The 20018-nt window shown below is 39.2% G+C and overlaps 1 protein-coding gene across 1 annotated transcript; it reads left to right on the top strand.

Annotated features, from left to right (window-relative positions):
• The first annotated feature begins 11503 nt into the window (after positions 1-11503).
• LOC126615818 (uncharacterized) lies at positions 11504-16983 on the top strand. The gene is made up of 13 exons (XM_050283727.1): positions 11504-11701; positions 11823-11918; positions 12108-12185; positions 13585-13665; positions 13750-13969; positions 14045-14103; positions 15283-15332; positions 15424-15511; positions 15604-15861; positions 15962-16054; positions 16185-16289; positions 16456-16572; positions 16668-16983. Exons 1-13 carry the CDS (start codon positions 11636-11638, stop codon positions 16737-16739), a joined length of 1383 nt encoding a protein of 460 aa, XP_050139684.1. The 5' UTR covers positions 11504-11635; the 3' UTR covers positions 16740-16983.
• Positions 16984-20018: the final 3035 nt, after the last annotated feature.

Raw genomic sequence — 20018 nt, 5'->3', positions numbered from 1 at the left:
ATTTTCGGATTTTTATGTCAAAACACACTAAAACACTCCAAAACAGCTTAAAAACACTTAAAAACAGTAAGGAACAACACTAGAAGTAATGGGTGATAAACTCATACGAATTTTATGCAAAACAACTTGGTTACTCCCCCCCCCCCACACTTAAATCAAACATTATCCTCAATGTTTCAAGCATAAACTCGCACAAAAACAAGCAAACAAACAAACAACGAATAAACATGACAAGTATAGCAAAGTAAAAACCAAACAGAGTAAAGTTTAAGAACGCAAATCTGGTTTTGGAGATAGATGATCTTGTTGACTTTCCACAGCTTTGATCTCGAACTGGTTTGGAATTATAAGCGAGGGATATAAGAGTTCCTTGGTTGTGCAGTCTGCATTCTTCTCTGCTTGTTTCTTCTGCACGGCAGGCAGGCACGAAGTAGAGGTGATGGTCTGTTTCTTTCTTCAATATTTCCAAGTGCCCACCATTTGCTTTCTTTCTCCTTGTCCCTAGCTAAGGATGAATTAACACATTGTCTCCACATGCTTCGAGGTATCATTTTCACTTCCCTTATCTGTTCCCCAGACATATGTGGTAGACGAAGATGAAGCATAAGATGTTGAAGATGAGTACTCGAGAGTAAGGCTAGGTAAGCAATCAGGAAGGGGTTCCAGGGAGTCAGTTCCAGATCGGAAGATTGATACCAAGTGCTGGCTGATTGCTCTCTTTCTCCTTGTCCCGCAGATGAAAACAACGATAAAGAGAAGGACAGGGAGAAAGTATGATATGAGATACTCTTGTTTTCAAGCTTCATGATATGAAATACTTTTGCTTTGGATGAGTTGTTTGCAGAGGTACCCCAAGGAATAAAGAACACTGAGTGACTCGAGAGGCTTCGTTGGGAAAGCATTCTCGGAGATGAAGAAAGGTTATGTATGTCTGCCTTGTAATGGAGGGTGAAGGTTGACATTTATAAGAATTAATAACCGATATTATTCTTTCACTCTTGTCGGCAACCGTTGGATGATTTAATAGTAAACTTCACGTGTCTTCTACTTCACAAGAAATCTTGGACAGATTGCTCATAATTTTCGCAAGGCTGAGTGTGCATGTGATAGGCACTGACACGTCTGGAAAAGCAAGTGCCTCTTCGATATCTGGAATCGGCACTTCGACAAACTGCCCGTGATTTCCGCAAAGCTGAGTAGGTATGTGACAGCCGCTGACACGTCTAGAAAAGCAAGTGCCTCTTCGATATCTGGAATTGGCACTTCGACAAACTGCCCGTGATTTCCGCAAAGCAGAGTGTGCATGTGATAGATGCTGACATGTCTGGAAAAGCAGATGCATCTCCGATTTCTGAGCTTGCCTCTTCGAGTTCTGAGCTCCGTCGAATGCAGAGGTTGCATGTGACAAGTGCGGACAAATCTGGAAAAGAAGATTGGCCCGTGGTTTCTGAGCAAGCCCAACTTTTGAGAAAGCTAGTGCCTCTTCGATTTTTGAATTGGCCTCTTCGATTTCTAAGCTCGCCTCTTCGATCTCTGAAATCCCGTCGAGTGCTGGTTTTTATAGAGGCGCAGTACGTTTCAAAGCACACTTGAATTTCTGCCTGTAGAAACTCCCTTCTTGCACTTCTACAATCTTGACTTGTCCGACCTCTTCTTTCTTCAACACCTTTGAAAATGTCTGGCCCGTCCGACTGTCGTTTTGACTTGAACCTTGGTGAAAAGGCAGCCATGCCTTCTCTAGACAACATATGGCGCCCATCATTCATATCCCCTACTGGTCCTCTTACCGTTGGGGATTCGATGATAAAGAATGATATGACCGCTGTGGTGGTGGCCCGGAACCTTGTCACTCCTAAAGATAACAAACTGTTTTCCAAACGGTCTGATGAGTTGGCTGTTAAGGATTCTCTGGCTCTCAATGTGCAGTGTGCAGGTTCTGTGTCTAATATGGCCCAACGCCTATTTGCTCGAACCCGTCAAGTTGAATCATTGGCGGCTGAAGTGATGAGTCTCAAACAGGAGATTAAAGGGCTCAAACATAAGAATAAACAGTTGCACAGGCTCGCACATTACTATGCTACAAACATAAAGAGGAAGATTAACCAGATGCAGGAATCTGATGGTTAAATTTTACTTGATCATCAGAGGTTTGTGGGTTTGTTCCAACAGCATTTGCCTTCGTCTTCTAGGGCTGTACCGCGTAATGAAGCTCCAAATGATCAACCTTTGATGTCTCCTCCTTCTGGGACTCTGCCGACTGCTGAGGCTCCGCCGACTACTGAGACTTCTCCTAAGCAGCTTTTGTGAAGGCTTCCTCTTGTATTTTCTGCTTAATGTTCCTTTTTTTTTCATGAAAATGAATGTAAAAATACCTTGCATATCTGTCAATGTTTCAAAAATAAACTCACACCAAAAACAATTAAACAAGTAACAAATAAAAATAACAATCATGGCAAAATAAAATGCAGAAAATGGAAGGTTTTTAGAAATGCAAAACTGACTGTGGAGCGATTCAAAAATCTTCCTCATTTTTGAATACATGGATTGCCTCCCAAGAAGCGCTTGCTTTAACGTCTTCCAGCCGGACGAAACTTCCTTCTAAGCTTGGATAGGGCCCATAGCATAGAATTGATCCTTGAATGGAAGGTGATACTTGACGTGATCCGGCAATGGTTTAAATTCTAGTGTATGTGCCTGAATCATCAAAATCAGCAAGTTAGTATAAAATAAAATCAAAGTTGGAGAAGATGGCTTACTTGCTTGCTCCGACATAAACTCAATTACGAACACCACATCTTTGAACGTTGCAGGGATATGGGATTTGTCCAGATTTGGTGTTTTGAGAGTTATTACTTGTCCCGTGTCATAAAATCCAACTTCTTTGGGATTTTTCGTCTCAAGTGTATCTTCTTTGATGAATTCTAGACATTCCCCATCCACTTCTTGCTCTTGATTCTTTGGAAAGGTTTCGAAGATGCCTTTCTCACCCTCTTCTTCCTTGGATTGCTTGATCCTGCAAGGAATAAGGATATTTGGTGAAACGGGGTCAAGACGAATTGAATTTAGGCTTACCTTGGTTGTAGTGGACGGCATAGAGGGTATATGGGGCTGCGGCAAGGGTGGTTCTTCCCTTGCCGTGGCCTTGTTATTCTCTTCTTCTTCGAGCATCAGCTGTTCATCCATGTTTTGGCTTGGTTTGGATGTCTTGGATTCACCTCCAACCTCCATAGCACTTCCCAAAGTGATAGCATCATGGATTTCAAAATCTTCCTTCAAATTTTCAATAGTTGAGTTGGAGAGTTCACTTTGCTCTTGAATTTGTGTCGTGAACTCCATAATCTCTCCAAGTTGATTTTTCAATTCGCTCGTCTCCTTAGCTTGATTGAGCATTGTTTCATTTTGATTTTGTTGCCCCTGCACCAAAGAGGTTAGTAATTGAAAAATTTGATCATTATCCGTGGACATACTTGAATTTAATTGGAATTGTTGTAGGGGAAGCTGTGGTGGCTGCATAGGTGTTAAATAAAACTCATCAGATTGCTGCCAATATCCATCTTGTTGAGCCTCCTTGGCTTGATTTTGTGAGCCCTGCACCAAAGAATTTATTTCATAAAAAATTTGATCATAATCTATTGACGAACCTGAGTTTGATTGAGCATATTGTATATGAGGTTGTGATGGCTGCATAGGTCATGAATGGAACTCCTCTTCTTGCTGCCAATATCCATCTTGTTGGAATTGTTGAGGTTCTATGTAATCTGAATAATCTCTCCAATCCGAATTGTAAGCGTTGGAAAACATGTTGTCCCATGATTGGCTATGGCCTTGATAACCCCAAGCATCTTCATTCGCAACGAATTAAGAATATTGCTGAGTTGAATATCCTTGCCCATAGGACACACCACATGTAGGGAAAATTTGCATTGTGGTCCTTTTGGCATATTGTGACAATTGAGAAGTAAGTTCCGCCAATTGAGCTTGAATGGTAGCAAAATCCATGTCTTACTTCTCAAGTACCTGAAATCAAGGAAACAAAACTAAATCAAATATCAAAAGTAAAACAAAAAAAAAACACAAACAAAAACAAAGTCAGCAACTGAAAACAAAAGACACGAAAATAAACAAAAAGAAATAACAAGGGATTAGCCAAGTTGCTAATCCGCGGCAACGGCGCCAAAAACTTGATGCGAAAATTAACTTAACACACAAATTTAACCCTCTTTTGACAATTGTAGTATGAGTATAAGTATGGATCGTTCTGGACCGGGGATTAGGAGGGCTTGCTAATAACCTCTAAACTGACTCAAAAACATAAAACTAAACTTAAAAACACTTAACAAGACTCACAAGATTCAAAGCAAACTTAAAATACTCAAAACAGCTTAAAACAACCAAATAAACTTAAACTAGACACTAGGAATGACTTTGGACGAAAATTGACTTTTACTTGAATCAAAACATTTAAAAACACAAATTAAAACAGATTCTAACTAATTAGACACACTAAAGTAAAGGGGGATTGAGTTTTGGACGAAGTTGAAACAAACAAACAAGTATGAAAAACTAGACAGATTGTAAAACAAATTTGAGAAATAAGATGATGGATGGGATAGCTAGAGGCTTTTTCTCCACACATGACATGTATGCAAATAACTTGATTTCTAGTTACTACATCATTGAACTATGAATGACAATGCTCCAAATTAACCGTGACATCACTAATTAACTCTTAGATTTTCCTTGTTTTATTGGATTGGATGACATCATTCGACAACCCAAAACATTCTTCAAAAGTTCCCTACATGACATCATAATAGAGATACAATCAAAGATCATTACGTTTAATGAAAATCATAAGCATTGACAAAGCACTTGCAACTATGACATCACGTCACTCATGCTAGGAATTGAACTTAACGCGATCGTTTATAAGTGACCTTCACTACATGTGAATATAAGTTTGTAACGATTATGTGAAACTTCCTTATATTCTAGCAACGGATTTATGTATCCCAATTAAGTGTTGACCCTTAATTAACAAATACAAATAAGTTATCAATCAAATAGTTAAACCAATTGCATTCACGATTCAAGAGTTCATAACTGGAATTTATCAAATTATATTGCACATATAATCATGGCTTTGAAATCACCCCTAGCCAATAAGGGTTTAGCCACTCATATTTACAACAAAATGAAAGGAAATGAATTTAAACATTAGAAACAAAAGAAAGAAAACACTAAACGCTCCAACGATCCAAGTTGGACAGCAAGCACGTCCAAGCACTTTCCTTCCCTTCCTTTGCTACGGCACAAGGTGTTAGTGAGTGTTTGAAGGTTTGTTTGTATGGAGGAATGGATGTGAAGATGAATGGATGTGTTTGGATGAAGGTTGTATTGAAATGGGGATGAATGATCAAGCAAAGTATGAACTCAATTTATGTTACACACACTTCCTTTTATAGAGGAAGTACATGGCAATGGAGGGGAACATTGGTGTAGCAATTGAGTGCAATGATGCATGAAATTTGAAATGATGGAGGGAACAAGGAATGGTGTAGCAATTGAGTGCAATGATTCAATGTAATTATGCATGAAATCTGAAATGATGGAGGGAACAAGGAATGGTGTAGACATTGAGTGCAATGATTCAATGTAATGATGCATGAAATTTGAAATGATGGAGGGAACAAGGAATGGTGTAGCAATTGAGTGCAATGAGTGGTGTTTAAAATGATTCAAAGGTGAAAGTGAAGTGATGACGCAAAGCATGGGGGTAAAATAGAGTGGTGTTGTAGCTAGGGAACATGAATGATTGTGCACATGGTAGAGAAAGGAAAGGGAGGTGGAATGATGCAACAAATGAGTCAATGGAGGGAACATGGATGATGATGCATGACATAGGAATCCAAAGGGAGTGCAATGGTGGTGCACGACAATTATGGAAAGGTGAACGGTAGAGTGACACCCTTTTATGGCTGAGCTCTTTGTCCTTTTTACATTAATTCTTCTTTCTCTTTAACACATTCCTAGCCTCTTTAGTCTTCAATTTCGTCCATCCACCTTGCTCCATGCATGTGTTATTCATTCCAAGCCCAAAATGCACCAAAATGCATCTTATTGCTTCATAAGGCCTATGGACCTACAAACACACGAAAATAGCTTAAAATACATAATTAACTAAGAAATAACAACATAAATGCATGAGAACAAGCTAACTTAGTCTCATAAATATGCTCTTATCATGGGCCGAAGTAACTAGATGTTGTCTTGAACTGATGCTTGATATGAGGCGGTGCTCAATTTGAAATGATACTCAACTAGAAGTAGCACACGCTGCGAGGCTGCTCGGCTCGGCTTGTGACATTTGAAGGTGATGGAGTCCCTTTTATAGAATAAGAGTTCACTCCTCAATACATGGATGATGGGCTAGAGTTGATGCTCTCTAATAATGGTAAGGGAGTCCCTTTTATAGAATAAGGGTTTGTTCCTCAATACATAAATAACACGTTAGCAGTGATGCTCACGGTGAGGTGGTTGCTCAGCTGGCAGCGTTGCTCTCTAATGAAGGTGAGGGAGTCCCTTTTATAGAATAAGGGCTCGCTCCTCAATACATGAATAATGGGTGCTCTCTAATGGAAGTGAGGGAGTCCCTTTTATAGAATAAGGGATCGCTTCTTAATACATAAATAATGGGCTAAGTCCCCCAAGTATTTTTCATGAAGCCCAGTTGAGGCCCAATATATGGTACATAATGTAGTCCCCCAAGTCTTCGGTCAATAGAGTCTGTTGGCTGGAGACTTCAAATTAAATCCATGTATGGGCCGAAGTGGCGGTTGTTCGGAGGTGGTATTTGTATACCCTGCACTGAAGCTTTGTAGGTGAAGCTTTGCAAGTGAAACTTTGAAGCTAGAGCTCTGTAAATGAAGCTTTCGAAGCTGGAGCTTTTGTAAATGAAGCTTTTGAAGCTAGAGCTTTGTAAATGAAGCTTTTGAAGCTGATTGACATGAGTGATGCTCATGAATGTTTCTGTTGATTAACATAAGTGATGCTCATGGATGTTGACATGAGTGATGCTCATGAATGTTGACATGAATGATCGTCATGAATGTTTATGCATGATTGCCATGAGTGATGCTCATGAATGTTTATGTATGATTTTATATGAGTGATGCTCATGTATGATTTTGGAGTACTGGGTGTACTTTTGATCACCTGGTTGGTGGCATGAAGGAGAGTACGGGTTGTACATTTCATCATCTGGTTTGTGGCATGAATGGCTAGTTGCCAAATAATATTAGAGTACGGGTTGTACATTTCATTACCTGATTAGTACGGGTTGTACATTTCATCACCTGATTGGTGGCATGAATGGCTAGTTGCCAAATGATATTAGAGTACAGGTTGTACATTTCATCACCTGGTTGGTGGTAATAGCGGCAGGTTACCGAATAATTTTGGAGTACTGGGCGTACTTTCGATCACCTGGTTGGTGGTAATAGCGGCAAGTTGTCGAATAATTGTGGAGTACTGGGCGTACTTTTGATCGCCTGGTTGGAGTTATTTTGGGCTTATGGACCTTCGCCCTCTACACAACATTCCAGCCCATTTATTTTGGGCTTTGCCTTTTCTTTTTCTTTTTTATATTTAATTACCCTCTGATGGGGTTTATACATATTACCCTCTGATGGGGTTTATACATATTACCCTCTGATGGGATTTATACAGATGTTTCCGAAAGATAAGGAAAATAAATTACATCATTCTGGTGGGGTGTTTATTCCTTGCTTTTGCAGTGTCCCCATGTGCCTCCCTTTTGCTTTCTCTTTATCCCCATGTGCCTCATTTTTGCTTTCCTCCTTTTTTCTGCTTTCTGCAATTATCTGGGTAGCCATGCTTTCTACTTTGCTCTTTTCTACCGCAGATCTCATGTTGAAAGGGTAGCCATGCTTTCTGCTTTGCTCTTTTCCATCGCATATCTCTTTTCTGCTTTTTTTTTTTTTTTTTTTTTGGTTCTTGATCTCCCCGCTCCTTACTTTTGCTTTTTGTATTCCTTTTCTCTAAAGTGACAGCACTTGCTTTTATTGGACAAGTCGTGCCCATCCATTACTCTTCCTTTTTCTTTTCTGTAAAGGAAAAGAGACTTGGGGAATTTGTGAAAGAAAAGAGAGGGCTTTTCTATGACTGCAGTTGGCACACACAGTCCCACCACTGATATTGTCGAACTTGTCATACATGAAGCGAGTGATGACGCTGGTTTTACCGACGGACTGATCCCCTATGAAGACTAGCTTGTACTTAGCGAGAGCCGAAACGGGAGCCATGGCAATTTCAGATCTATGAGGATCGGATCGGGTTCAAGGTCGTGGTCGTACCTCGTCAGCATCGAAACTAGGTTGTCGCTAAAAAAACACCGTGTCGTCGTCCCTCATTAAGAACCACCGCACGTTGGGCAACCCGAGTTTTTCTTTGGCTTTTAGCTTGGCTGCCATTTTCTTGGTTAATGTCGCCGCCACCGCCCCCTGATGACAATGCAATAATTTTACGTTTCGCTGCCTCCTCGTGATCAACTTCGTGGTGGCGGCCGTCGAGAAGCACTCGGGTGAGAAGGGGGACAAGGCCGATAATACAAGAAAAGTAGATCGTTATGGGGAAGAGGTTGCGGGCGAGGGTGTTGGGGTGGTTCTGGTGGAGCCAAACCATCGGCATCAAGAAGGCTTCCTCGTCGGACTAGGCTTCTTCTAGGTTGCAAATGATCTTGAGCGTAGTCAGGGGATTGTGCAACCAGGCAGACGGGAGCAGTTGCAGCACATCTTTAGGGGAACCAAGGTCCCGGAAAAATAGACGAACACATGGGTCGACCTTTGGAGGACCAACAAGAAAATGAGTTGTAGGCGAAAGAGGCGGAGGCGGCGTAGGAGGAGCTATTCTTGTGAGTTGTGACATGCTGCCTCTGTTGATGAGGTTTTGCCACGGTTTCAAAATCGAGATCATATACACTTGCACTGCTTTCTTCATCATCTTTTCAAATTGGAACCAAAGATTCGGAGCTGATAAGCGTTGTCAAGGAACATACCGCTACGCGTTGTCAAGGAACACTCCCCAAGCCTATGCAAAACCCTAGATCCTTGTTGCTTCCAATCTTTGGAGCTTTGTCAAGGAACAGAAAAGGCTTTGAAGTATCCCCCAAGCTCAGAGCTAACCCCATTTTTGCTGTTGAATAATTTTTGGTGGGAAGGGAAGCGATGAATGGAGGTTTTTTTTTTTAAAGAAGCCAAAGCGAACAAGTCTAAAATACCAGTAGTCTTCCTATCCAGAATCTTCTGTTTTTATTGTGTAAACACAAACACAGTAGAGAGAGAGCTCTGAGGAGCGTTTAAGGGATGAGTTTTGGAGCTTAGTGAATGTTTTTTTTCTGGAAAAATCCAGTGAGGTTTGTGGGTTTTTGCAGATTCACAGTGGATGTGAAAAAATGAAAGAGAACCGACACAACTTTTCGTATCGATTCCCACAGACGACGCCAAATGTTAATGCACAAAACCGGAGGTCTTGGAACAACGTAAATCCGACCGTGAATCTGCAAGTAATGTAAATAACACAAGATGTATCGTGGTTCACCCCAAGGTTTGGGCTACGTCCACACTGGTTATGTATTTATCTGAGGGAGAGAGAGCTCTAAGAGTGAAAGCTTTGAGAGGGGGTGAGGAGCCTTAGGAATTGGTCTCAGAAATGGCCTCTCTCAATTGTGAGGGTGAGGGGTCCTTTTATAGAATAAGGACTCCTCACTTATTACATATTTGCCCTTTCCTTTATTACATAATTACAATTAAGTCCCCTGAGTATTTATACGAGGTCTAAATACGAGGCCCTAAATATGGTATAAACAAACTTTTTATATTCTGAAAAAACTTAATCTTTTAATCCAATCGGAATACGTAAGATGTGTATTCGTTTAGAAGATTAAAAACTCTTGAAAAATTGAGTTTTTTTTTTTCAAATTTATGTGTAGAACAAGCTTAAATGACCGAACCAAGCCCAATCAAACCAATTAATAATGGTTTGGTTTGGTTCGATTTTCAATGGTAATATTTGTTAACATTGAACTAAACCAAACTAAATCGGTTCGTTAAATACTAGTTGGTGTAGCATAGATTGAGCCTCAATATTTGGGTCTCACTACTTAGCCCATTATGTATGTAAGAGAGAAAGGAAACCCTTATTCTATCACCTTCACTTTAGAGAGATAGCAAAGAAGAGTAAAGGAGAGCAAGCCCTAGCCTCTATAGCCTCTTAAGCCTCATGTACATTGTAACCTCAATTTACATAATGAAACCGGGTCAACACCAGTGTGGACGTAGCCCTAAGTTGGGATGAACCAGAATATACCTTTGCATTCTTAAGCGTATGTGTGATTTACGGTCGGATTTATGTTGATCCAAGATCGACCAAATTTTGTGCATCAACACTAGTTAATTTGATTTTATTTTCAAGGGCATTTTGATGTAGATGCTTGGTATTTAAATTTCTTAGACCAAACATCTAAGACTTTTAGATACTTGATCAAACTACTTTTCTACAATTTTAATTAATTTACTAATTACTTTCAAATTACACAAATTTTCATTATAACTAATTTACTAATTAAATTCAATATATAACAAATTCCTAAATCTTGCAAAACAAGATATTGTTCATTTATGTCCTAGTGATTCAATATATTTCAATATATATATATATATAACAAAGAATAAATGTTGAATTGTGGGTGCAAAAAGGATGATGGTTTTTTTTAACAAAATATCACCAATTTTAAACGTACCAATGTACTCAAAATGATATTACATACTTGATATATATATCAATTCAGCATGTATACATATCAAATTAGTAAGCATACATTTTAATTCGGGATGAATAAGTTTTAATTTTGCATAGGTACGTTTCAATTTGAAAATAAATTGTGTTGGTACATGTCAATTTTTTATTTTAAAGAACGATAGTACATTTTAATTCAATCATACCTGAATTTCTAGAAACAAAAAATAAAGAGTAAGAAATAACTATCAACGACAATAGTTATAGACTTACCGTAATGAAGAAAAAAGTTACAAACAATTTTTGTATAAAACAAAGTTACAAATAATTTTTTGAAATAAAGTCCCAAATAATTTAGATAAATTGAAATTTCTTAAACCATTTAGATATATAATTGAATCCTTAAATTAAGAAAATGGAAGAGGTTCCATAAAAATAGTAAGAAATAAATTAATATTAACAAAAAATGAATTTAGAAAACACTTAAATAAGAATATACATGAAATATAGGGTTTAATCAAAATGAAAATATTTTAATTTGAAGTTGGAAAGTAACAAATATTGAATCTAGAAAGTGTAAAAAGAGGCATCTCATTCTAAATGTTTTTATTTTTATATTAAAATAAATCAAACGATCTTGTCAAACCGAATCAAACCGATCCGAATCCACTAAGTAGACGAACGCCGTTAATTACACACAACAATTGCGAGTGGTCAAGCCACCCTCGCTCGCTCTGCTTCCTGTGGAGACAAAAACGCCTAAAAAAGCGGAACCTGAACCCTTCTCTCTCTCCCCCTCTCCCTCTCTGCTGCTGCTCCGATGGATTTCCAAGTGGTAGTCTTAGCCGGTGGCACCTCGAAGAATCTTGTCCCTCTAGTCTCCAAGGTCCCCCTCTTTTTCTACGCTCTTTGGTTCTCCGGAATCCCATTCGGTTTATTTCTCTCCAATTTTTGTTATGATTTCTTATTCTTTTTTTTTTTTTTTTTTTTATGAATTGCAATGGCAGGAGGTCCCAAAGGCTCTGCTTCCGGTGGCGAATCGTCCGGTTATCTCCTACGTTCTGGAGCTCTTAGAACTCTGTAACCTTAAGAACCTCATAGTTGTACGACTTCTTCTCCTCTCTCTCTTCCTTAAGGACCTCATAGTAACTCTTATGCTCTCTGCTTGGTGAATGGTTGCTCATGAGTAAAGGGTTTTCTTGTTTACACTTGCCCTGGCTTTGTTGGGTTTAATGTGATGCCAATTTTTCGTTTCTCCAGTAACCAAACAGGGCTAACTGTCGATTTTCTAGGTTGTTGAAGGGCAAGATGCAGCCGTACTCGTTGGAAGTTGGATTTCAGGGGCTTATGTCGATCGTTTACATGTTGAGGTACTTACCCAACTTTCATTTCTTCTATATTTGTTTTGATTGTTAATGTTTTGAATTTCATGCTACTTATTTTGTTTCTGCTCCAAGGATCTAGTGTGGTTATATAATTAGTAGTTCGTTTAGATATGTGTTGCGTTGGGGGACACTTTATGCATATGATGTTTGTCAATGTTGTACTCTCTAGTCTCAGTACGTGTGCACTTGGATTATAACAAATTGAAACGATAGCATCGGTGTAAGTAATTAGAAATCACAAGTATTTGGGGAGCAACCCAGGGACCATTACCTTTTGGGATGCAATTATAGAAAACGTGAAGAGGGAGGCTATAAGATTGGAGGAAGGCAGTTTTATAGAGAAGGGGAAGGTCGGCATGGATCCAATCGTTTTTGGCCTCTGTGCAGGAATCCTAACATTGTCGCTTTTGATGAGGAATTTTCTGTGGGAGGTGATGGTGTGGTGGTGGAGGGGTAAAAGGGCCATTTAGTAAAATTTGGTGAATTGAAGCATAAATTGGAGACTGGTTATGAAGGTTGTCAGTTAGCGAGGAGTTGCCTTTGGCATCCTGTTATTAGGTGCATTAAAATGGGTGGGATTCTAGCCTTGTGCTCGCAGGTTCAAGTCCATGCCCCTGAAATGCATCTCTCGTAGTCTTAATTCTTTCCTCTTATTACAGTTTTGATTGGGGTGGGAAATGAGGAAAGGGTGAGGTTTTGGGAGGAGTGTTTGTTAGGAGGAACAGCCTTTTGTTCTCCCTTTTCTTGCCTTTACATATGATAACAATACCAAAATTCTGCCATTGCAAGATAGTGTGTAGATTGCGTGTCTTCACTGTCCAGTTGCATTGCTGGGTAAGGGCTGCTTGGGGAGGCATATTTGAGCTGGGTTATTCCAGCCTCATGTAACTCTTTGGTGTGTGAGAGGTATAAATTTTTCCTGGAAAGCCTCTTATGGGCTATTGTTAGTCCTACTAATCTAATTTATGTTGTAATAAAACTTGTCTTTTAAGAGATTGTATGATGCATGGGACTATGACTCTGGTTGTCAAGCATGGCGTTGAATATGTTCCACTCTCTGTTCTTTGAAAGCCTTGGTTTGATGCAAATCCATTGTTTTTCATTATTGTTTACTGCTCAATTAGATTTTCATTCCTTGCTTGTAAATGGTCCAATTCTGTGTTTCCAAAATTGTTTCTACTGCTAAATTTCTCTGAAGCTGGATTTACATCTCTTGCATTTACATTGCATTTCATTTAGGCATGTGTGCATGTAAACTGAGCTCGTTAGTATATAGTTTTATAGCCAACGTGATACCGAGCAGTCTTTCTAATCAACTCCATGAATGGGTCTTTTATCTAAGAATTTCACGTAGAGATGCATTGCATAATTTGGCTTAGTGCAGGTTGCAGCAGTCCCTGAGGATGTTGGAACAGCTGGTGCACTTCGAGCCATTGCACACCACTTGACTGCAAATGACATTTTGGTTAGCATCTATATATTCTTTATAGTATTTTGACTTCTCAAAAGTTTCTTCTAGATTAGCCTTCAACTCCTTGCGTTGCTGCAGGTTGTGAGTGGCGATATTGTCTCTGATGTTTCTCCTGGTGCTGTAGCTGCTGCTCATAGACGTCATGATGCAGTATTAACTGCAATGCTTTGTTCTGCTCCTGTAAGTGGACCTTCGGATTCAGGATCCTCTGTTGGAAAAGACAAAGCCAAGAAACCAGGGCACTACAATATCATTGGGCTGGATCCGACAAAGCAGTTTTTACTGTACATAGCAACAGGTTAGTTCTTTTAATTTTCCCTTTCTGTAGCATGTAATCTTTTAAATTCCTCATCTATCTTTTGGTCCTTGCTAGGAGCGGAACTTGAGAAAGATATTCGAATTCAGAAGAGCATACTCCGTGCGGTTGGCCAGGTAATTGGTTTGCCCCTGAATTATTTTGTTTCTTTTGGTCGACACTTTCCAGTAGTAAACAACTACTGGGCTGGTGAATTTCATTGAGATATGCTTGGCACTCAACTACAACCTCACATAAAATCTGAAACTATTCTCTCAATTTGGACGGTATCATAATAAAAATTTAAAGTTACTGTTTTAGTTCGTGCTGATCACTACTAAATTTGAAATTCAATCATGGATTTGATTAGGTGCTTTTCAGGATAGCATTCCAGCTTTAACATTCATGGATTCTTAATAATTTTTCTTGCTTGAAGAAATTATACCAATGCTCTTGATCTTTTAGGATGTGACGATTGACCCCCTAATCTTTTTCTTTTTTCAGTGTACTCTCTTGTTTATGCATGTATGGTAATTTGGGTTCTCTGTCCAATTAAATTCTTTGTTTCTTATTAAAAAATAAAAGAGACAAGTAAGTGTTGGTCTCCATCTAGTTCCATCCAATAATTTGTAAATAAGATAATGTGCTGCGGAGAGGAGGCCTCTGTTAAGGGCATTGGGTCATTTTTTTAAACTCTCCCTCTCTCTGTGCTTATGCTTGCGTGAGTTAATTGGATTTAGGGATTGGTGTTTTGGTGGGTTTGGGTGCTAATGGCCACTGGGTTTGGTAGTGGGCTGGGGTGGTTTTGATAGGTTGTTGGGGTTTCCGGGGATCTTTTAGCTGGTGCCAGCTGAGTGTCTGTTGAGTCAGTTTTGGTGTTGATGTTTTATATTTCAATTGGGGGTTTCTTTTATATGTCAGTGTGAGCTGAGTACTTGATTATTTTATTTATTTGTTGTTTTACTCATGGAAATTTTGTTTGAACAGGTTAGAATAGAGGGTTGGTGGCGGGTGGGATTTGTGGTTTTGTAATGGGCGGAGAAAGCAGAGAGAACCAGGGAGAGAAGAGAGAAGCAAGGGGAGGAAGTGAAAGTGAAGACATAAATAAAATTAAGAAAACCGCATAAAAAAGAAAGTCTTCTGCACAGAACATGGCAAATTTAACTGAAAAATGAATGGTAGTTGGTAGAACCTCACATTAACATTTGGTGCATAATCTAGGCGGTAAACTTTTTTTAGGGGGGTATAAATGTCATTAACCGTGATATAAGGTTTATATGTTTCTGTTTATTCTTACACTTGTATTTTCCTTGTAGATGGAAATTCGATCTGATCTCATGGATGCTCATTTATATGCATTCAAGAGGTTATACATCTTTCCGTTTTGCTGTCAAATGATGTTTGTCATATACAAATCGATCTTTATACATGCAGTATATTTTTCCATTCCCTCCTAGGTCTGTTCTACAAGAAGTTTTGGATCAAAAGGATACCTTTCAAAGTTTAAAGCGCGATGTATTACCTTATCTTGTTCGTCGCCAGCTGGTTAGTCCAGTGCAGTTCCTTGCTAGATTCCTTTAACATGCAGGCCCTTCTAAAACATCTGACTCATTCATATTTCTGTGTTTGAACATTAGAATTCAGAAGTGTCAAATGGTGCACCACAACCAGAAGAAAATGGAAATGAGAAGGCTAGTTCTCAGAGCAACCAACTAGTGATATCTCAAATCCTGGCTAATTCATCCACTCCAAGCTTCCATGAGCTCTATGCACTAGGTTGTAATGGCTCTACTCCTGCGCAAAGAACCCATAAATGCTGTGTTTATATTGCTGGAAACAGCAAGTACTGTGTGAGGTTAAATTCCATTCAAGCATTCAGTGACATTAATCGAGATGTGAGTTCATGGTTGAGAGCTTTAGTTTGCCATTTTTCCGTGAAAATTCTCTTCTGCATTCATTATGTGGATAGTTTTAACATTTCACAAATTCTATCAGGTCATAGGAGATGCTAGCCATTTGTCAGGGTATTCATTCTCTGCACAAAATAACATCATCCATCCGTCAGCAGAACTTGGATCTAAAACGACTGTAAGTCAAATTGTTTAAAAACCAAAACGATTGATTGTCAATTCAGCAATAAATGTTAGGGCTTTTCTGACAGTTTGCGAAAGTTTAGGCCATTATGCTGGGTTAAGGTCATTCCTTTTCTTCCATTTAGGTCGGACCACATTGTATGCTTGGGGAAGGTTCACAGATGGGTGACAAATGTAGTGTTAAACGATCTGTTATTGGTCGTCACTGCCGGATAGGTTCTAACGTGAAGGTAAGATAATTTGTTTATCATAAAACGTTGGAAGCTAAAATATAGTATAAATGCCTTTTTTTATTTATTGAAATATGAATTGATTCCTGAATGAATAGAAAAACTGAGATTTAGAACTCAGATAATATAGTCAATTCCGTTTTTTTCTTTCCCCCCCGCGCCGCAGGTTGTGAATTCAGTTGTTATGAATCATGTTACCATTGGCGATGGTTGTTCAGTCCAGAATTCAGTTATTTGCAGTAACGTACAGCTCCAAGATCGTGTTGTACTTAAAGATTGTCAAGTAAGCATGATCTCTTATTTCTCTTGTTGCCCCCCTTCCTCTTCTGTCCCATTCAGTGCACCGTATCCCATTATTTACATTTTGTTGGCTTCCAGGTCGGTGCAGGTTTCGTGGTTCCTGCTGGAAGTGAGTGCAAAGGGGAGGCATTTGCTAAGAAAGAGAAATGATTAAGACAGAGTCCGTGGCTAGAAATGGAAAGTCGGCAAGTTTTCGTTTCTGCCCCGTGCTTCAATAGATTGGAATAGATTTTGTCAATTGAGAGGAGAAGACATATTCAGACTAGTTCAGTTTTATGAAATAGTTGCTCATCTCGGAACAAATTGCGGAATAGAAAGCCTCGTTGTATTGTAAGCTTTGATTTTTCTCGACTCTACTTTTATAATACAATTTTAACAGTCTGCTATACAGAAACTGGACTGAGTGTTGTGGCCAACAGGAGGTTAGAGTCTAAGGCCTAAACCAAAAGAGGCCTAAGGGTCTGATTTTCGACCTCCAACTCGACTATGAGGCATTGTGACTAGTCACTAGCGTGGTGACGAGAAATTCTCTCTTGTCCTTGTGGGTTGTGCGCATGACCTGTATTGATGGTATATTGACAACGTATCTTTATCGTATTGATAGCATATAAATAGTGTATCGTTATACTGTCAATATGGCGAGGATATGTTGTCGATAGGGGTTATGGGCGATCATGCACACAACCCACCTGAATGAGAGAATTACAGGTGTGGTGATGGGTGATACAATCAACCATCCGTTTTTTCTCATGTCTAACGAAAGAACTCTTTGGGCCCCATTTGACATACTCGTCCTCAAGCATGGTTTCGCTCATCTATTTCCTAGAGAAGCTTCTACAATGAGGCGGGTTTTATGTGGGGGAGAGATTTATAAGTGTGCCGGGAATATGGTTTTGTACACCAAGTGTAATAACACAATTGGTTGGAAAATTGAACAAAAAAATTTCGACCAATTTTATGATAACAACATTAATCGAATATGGAGACTTCTGCCAATACCCACGGCAACAAACAAGTAGCAAGTATGGCGGAGCCGTGTTAAGGACTACCCTGGGCTATAGCCTAGGTAACTTTCGGTGAAAAATAAAATTTTGCATCTTTTTAGATTTTCGAATGTAGTCCACCATTTATTTAGTCACTAATTTGAATTCTCTCAATTTAATTATATAAAATTATATAATACAATTTACAAACCGTCTTTTTTTCTTACATCCTTTTTTCTCATCGCTTTTTTGTACATGTACAAGTTTGAATTTGTTGGAATTTTAGCACAAATTTGTTTAATAATGAAAACTCTTGGCTCACCTTGTAAGCTAGCTAATACTGTGAAAAATACAGCATAAAGTTTCTTTGTTTATAAAGATTTAAATCTTTTAGCTAGCCCCAACCGGTGAAAAAATTATTAGCTCCGGCATTGGTAGTAAGTTGATATTCTCTTTCTGCAGATGGTGGAATTTTGTATAGAGGTTAAACTCATAGTTTTGTTGAATGGAATATCTCAAGTATTTTTTATTTAATATGTTATACAACAAGTTAAGGTGGGTAAATAAATTTGTATAAAACTTGCCATTTACAAGATTCTCGCCTTTTTTTTTTTTTTTTTACGTACAACTGAAGAAAAAATATCATTAAACCATAGTATTAAATGACAATGACAACTAAAGTTTTTTTTTTTTTTTAAACTAGATAAGATTTACAGGCAAAATAGCCAAAACAGTACAAGTAAGCCTACAAAAAGGCAAACAGCCAGAAACTACACCACAAACAGGCAATGCAAGGAGATACAAGGATCCTGACATCGCATTTGATGCTAAAACGTCACTCCCTACATTACCTTCTGAGATACCTAGTGTGGACAAGGAAGTCCATCATTGCGAAGCACGGAAACCGGGGAAGATGGAGGTTTGTGAACCCAAACCCCATTGCTCATCTCCCGACATCGCTGTGACGCCAAAAAATGCGCAGCCTTGTTAGCTGATCTTGGAATCCAAGACCAGTGACTGACATGGAAAGAATCTCTTAAGTGAATACATTGCTGAAGAAGAGGGAAAGCTTCCCACGTGCCCTTGGAAGGCGAGTCCTGCAAAGCTAAAATGGTTTAAGAGGAGTCAGATTCAAGAACCACAGAATGTCAACCCAATTGATGACCAAGCTCACATCCAATCTTAACAACCAACGCCTCTGCCATAGCCATACTCCGAGCCTTCACAATATATCTACCTGCACCCAAAAAACCCCAGCATTGTTTTGTGCAACCACCCCAACAAAACCCGAGCCCAATGACTTTTCCCAACTAGCATCCACATTAAGCTTGATAAACCCCGGGCTTGGAGGAGTCCACATGACAGTTACCACTGGTAATAGAAAAGCAGTTGTTTGAGAGCCAATTACCTGAGTAGCATGCAGAAAAGTTTCGATAGAATTAGAAATTTCAAAAACTACCTTAGAGGGATAAATGGGTTGATGGTTGAAAAAGAAATTGCAACAAGTTTTCCATAGATTCCAACATGTAAAAGCAATATAAGACAAGAAGCGTTGCTTGTCAAACTTCGATCCTAGAGCCCCCTGCAAGCAATCCGAAAGCCAGTTGGCCCAAGTAGTGACCACCTCACGTTGGATACGCAAACACAAAGCACCCACAAACCATACTAACTCAACCGACATACACAGAAGGAGAAGATGTTTAATGGTCTCATCTTGAGCATTGCAAATAGGGCACATAGGAAATGAATAGGATCGTCTTTTGAATAAATTTGCTATGGTAGAAAGTGCCTGATTGAGTGACTTCCACTTAAAAGAGATCTATGGGAACGTTGCCCAGCCATAGTCCAACGGTAACTTGAGCGAATTGAATAGATTCCAGTTTTCTCACAAGGCCATATTAGTCGATCTCGAATCAATGGATTACCAATGGAAGTTTCTAAAATCGCATCATAGTCTCTCGGTGATAGAAAAGGTTTCAAGAATGAAATACCCTAAGTCCCCGAGTTTTGACTAATCAGAGACTCCACTCGCAAATTTCGAGTAATTGGCACATTAGTCAATGGTTTCAGTTTACCCGATGGGAAAGATGGGAGCCAACGATCAATCCAAACACGAACCTCGCGACCATTCATTATTTGCCAGTGAGCTCCCTTTAGCAGAATGTCTCTTCCCACCAATAAACTGGACCAAAGCTAGGAAGCTTTCCCACCTCTCTTATCTTCAAGAAAGGAACAATTAGGATAATATCTAGCTTTAAGAATTGTCGCCCATAAAGTATTCGGTTCAATTATCAATCTCCAACATTGCTTTGCCAAAAGAGCATCATTAAACTTTTCAAAGTTTCGGAAACCAAGCCCACCGTTAGACGTAGATCTGCATAACCTCTCCTTGGAAACCCAATGAATTCGGTTCTCACTACCTTTTTGCCCCCACCAAAATTGAGAA

This window comes from Malus sylvestris, chromosome 3 (assembly GCF_916048215.2).
Source record: "Malus sylvestris chromosome 3, drMalSylv7.2, whole genome shotgun sequence".
Lineage (NCBI taxonomy): Eukaryota > Viridiplantae > Streptophyta > Magnoliopsida > Rosales > Rosaceae > Malus > Malus sylvestris.
The sequence above is the reverse complement of the archived record's forward strand: the minus strand, read 5'-3'. Positions and strand labels throughout refer to the sequence as shown.